This window comes from Mustela erminea, chromosome 5 (genome assembly GCF_009829155.1).
Source record: "Mustela erminea isolate mMusErm1 chromosome 5, mMusErm1.Pri, whole genome shotgun sequence".
Taxonomy (NCBI): Eukaryota; Metazoa; Chordata; class Mammalia; order Carnivora; family Mustelidae; genus Mustela; species Mustela erminea.
The window spans coordinates 88,256,285-88,259,668 of NC_045618.1; the positions used below are offsets into that span (position 1 = coordinate 88,256,285).

Consider the following 3,384-nt stretch of genomic DNA (forward strand, 5'->3'; position numbering starts at 1 on the left):
TATAACTTAATTGTTTTTTAGATGAATGTGTCATTTAGATTACTTTCTAATGCTCCAAGTCATAAGAAGATGATAAACATTTTTATTTACCACTGACTTCTTACGCTATTAATTCTTAGGGAGAGCTGTTACCATGACTGTTATTACAAACATTCCAAGATAGGCAATGTATGGTCACTGCACACACTTTTTAGAAGGGAGGTAAGGAAATAGTTTGGAATTCAAGTTTTTTTCATGAAGTAAAGAGTGCATGAAAACCTAGCAACTTTGGAAGAAATCCAGCTCATTTTTGCTTTAATGCACCCAGAAGATTTCAAATCAATACTTAGCATTAACGTTTTAATTGGAAATTAACATTGCCATAATTGGAAGTGAGGATCAGCATCCTGATGCTTAGGAGAGGGCTATTTGGTTGGGAAGGTCATTACACTGGAGAGCAAACGTTGGAAAAGGAAAACACAAATCATTTGTTTCCTTGAGCAAGGACACACAGTAAACACTTGAATTGGTGGTCAACTATAATTTGCTTCCAGAGCCAGCTACTCTGGCAACACTACAGTTTGGATTTATAGCTGAGCACATAAGTAGCAGTGACTTTGAAAGCAAAGTATAAAAGAACCAGGAAAAAGGTTGCTGGTTGTTAAAGACTGATTCTTCGTTACAAGGACTTGAAGATTTCCCCTTCAATCTGAGAGAAGGAGGTGCCCTTGTTTCTATGCTCAGCATGTGTGTGCCTCAGCTGTTTTTCCTAAATAATCAATCCTCCAGAAGACCAATGATATCTGAGTGTGGGTTATCAACAATCCTTTATTTTTTTTTCCTGGGAACTTCAAACAAATATATGTCCAGCCTGAAGGAAGCAGACAGTTTCCTTTCCATGTTGGTTAATTTTTTTTTTTTAATTGTACTGTTCTCTGTTTGCTTCCCATATCTCAAAAGTCCAACCACTTCTCCAAATCCCCCAGAATCAACACAAGTAAATACCATTCCCCAGTAGAATCCCGGCCCCCAGTACCACCATAAGGCACTTTGACATCTTCCATCTTCAGGAAATGAGTGTCCAGTTCAGATTTGGCTCCTTAGTGGAGTAGAGGGGAATTTGGGGGAAGGGTATTTCCTATAAGAATAGTTAGTCCCATAAATAAGGGACTTCTCCCTTTCCATTGAAAGTGAAAAACTCTGCTCAGAAGTGCCCATTGTTCCATTTCCCTATGTGTCACCAGAGCCAAGAGAGGACCCTGTCTGGGAGGCACCTTCTGCTCTGTCCCGCAGACTAGAGGTCCCCACCTTCACCCCATTGTCTGTGCAATGTACAGAACTGGAACGCAGAGCAGCGGCTTCAGTATCACTCTCCATGCCCGGCTGGGTCAAGGGTCCCTTTCTCGGCTGGGAGGAAGGGCTTTTGTGGAAGCACAGTTTGAAAAGCCCCAGTACTGTCATGGTCAAGATAACCAACACTACCACCGCTATGCTTACAAGTATGAAGACCACAGTGGAGGAGGAGTCCAAAGGTTGGGGAATGGCAGAAGACGTGGAATTAAACTTGGGAGTCACACTCCCTGAAGAGGTGGTGGCGGCCTGTGAGCTGGCTTGAGGGGAGATCGGAAGGGTAGACGTCGTGCTCTGTTCTCCCCAATGAGGAATCTCGGGAATAGATGTTGCTGAACTGCCTTGTCCAGGGACATGGGGTATATCTGCTGGCTTCTCCTTTACCGTGGGTGCCCACGTTCTCTTCGGGACGGGGCTGGCAGTAGCGACCGGCCTGGTGGGCACCTTGGTCCCCTCAGGGGCCGGCTGTCCTTCCCCACTGGTTACACAAGAGCGTCGGTCTTTCCCCAGCACGAAGCCCGCGGCGCACTCGCAGGCAAAGCCTCCCAAGTCGTCTAGGCAGTTAGGGAGCTCCGCGCATTTGCCAGCACGGAGGTACCTCCCGGGACAGGGACAGAGCTCAGCCCCAGAGGGTATCCCGTCCCAGCGCGCACTGACCGCGTCCGCGATGCAGGTGGCTTTGATGGAGAGCTGCCCCGGGCAGAGCGCACTCACCTTGGTCCCGGGGGGACTGAAATCCAGCGCCGCGCTGGACAGCTGGAAAGGCGCGCGGTAGCTCAAGTTAGAGGCGGCCCCGGGGCGCGGCGCGGGGCACAAGCCCTCAAACTTGTACTTGCACAGGTAGCCATTGGCGCGCGAGTGGCATCGCATCTCCTTCCAGCCTGCGGGCTCGACCCCCCGGCTGGCCTGGAGTCCCGCGCAACTCCGAGAGGTGCAGGAGCGTTGGGGTTCCTCCACCCATTGCAGCGTGTCGCTTTCGGACCCACTGACGTCGGGGGACAGCCAGGAGAAACCCCGCAACGGCTCGTTCTCCAGGGTGCAGTGGGATCGCCCGCGTTCCAGCGCCACCCAGAACAGAAGGTCTTTGGAGCCTCCTCCGGGCCCCGGGCCTGCCCGCAGGAGTGCAAGCACCGCGCGGAGCTCAGCGCCCCCGCGCACGGTGCTGAGCGCCCCGCCGCGCAGACTGCAGGCCTCCTCGGCCGCCAGCCTCTGGATGGTAGCGTGGTGCAGGCTGTAGCAGGCCCCCGAGGCCGAGCAGCCCGCGCGGTCGGCGGTGGGGTGCTCGCCCCAGGCAGGCAGAGGCCAGAAAGCCTGCCAGAGGAGGCACAGGGCGAGCGCCGGCCTCATCTTGGAGGCCCGGGTCCCACAGCTGTTCCCAACTTGGATCTGTCCCGCCCAGGGAGCGGAGCTGTCCCAAGAGCGCGGTCACCGCCCCCTACAGCTGGCTCTCCCCCTCTTCCCCCGCCCCACTCCAGCCAGAGCCCTCTACTGCCAAGAATCCCCACCACCCTCTTGGCGGCAAACCTCTTCCCTTAGGCCCCGACAGGAAGTGTGTCCCGAACTCTGGCAGGCCTGGTGCAGCCCTGATTTATTCTAGGGTCAAGAACACAGCTGGCGCCCAGGGCAGTGGGAACACAGTAGACCAGGTCAAACCTGGTTGCTTAGAGCAGGGGAAAAAGAAAGACGTTACTGGGAGGAAACTTATCATTCCCCGCCCCGCCCCCCCCCCCCCCCCCCCCCGGGATTAGAAAGTTTCAGGAGCTCAGATCCCAAAACACTTTGATGAATATTGCTAGGAAGGACTGGAAAGGAGGAACTCGGTGACAGCCCACGCCCACCCGTTGTGCTTCCTGTGGGGCACTGGAGTTGGCTTAACAATGAGTAGATGGCTGGCTGCCGTCTTCTCAGGCGGGAGACTGGACGGGGGAAAGAATCTAGGGAGAAATCCCAGCATCTCCCTTGACCACCAGAGGCAGCACTACAATAAGCGCCAGTCCCCAGGACTCTGCTTCTCTGTTATGCCAAAGGAGATTCCTGTGGGCTAATTGCTAGTGG

General features: G+C 53.8%; 1 protein-coding gene across 1 annotated transcript; it reads right to left on the reverse strand.

Annotated features, from left to right (window-relative positions):
* Positions 1-819: 819 nt before the first annotated feature.
* On the reverse strand, positions 820-2,941 carry CLEC14A (C-type lectin domain containing 14A). The gene has a single exon (XM_032344086.1). It carries the CDS (start codon positions 2,674-2,676, stop codon positions 1,210-1,212), a length of 1,467 nt encoding a protein of 488 aa, XP_032199977.1. The 5' UTR covers positions 2,677-2,941; the 3' UTR covers positions 820-1,209.
* Positions 2,942-3,384: the final 443 nt, after the last annotated feature.

Coding starts and splice junctions, on each gene's coding strand:
- CLEC14A (XM_032344086.1), bottom strand. CDS start 2,676: ATGAGGCCGGCGCTCGCCCTGTGCCTCCTCTGGCAGGCTTTCTGGCCT.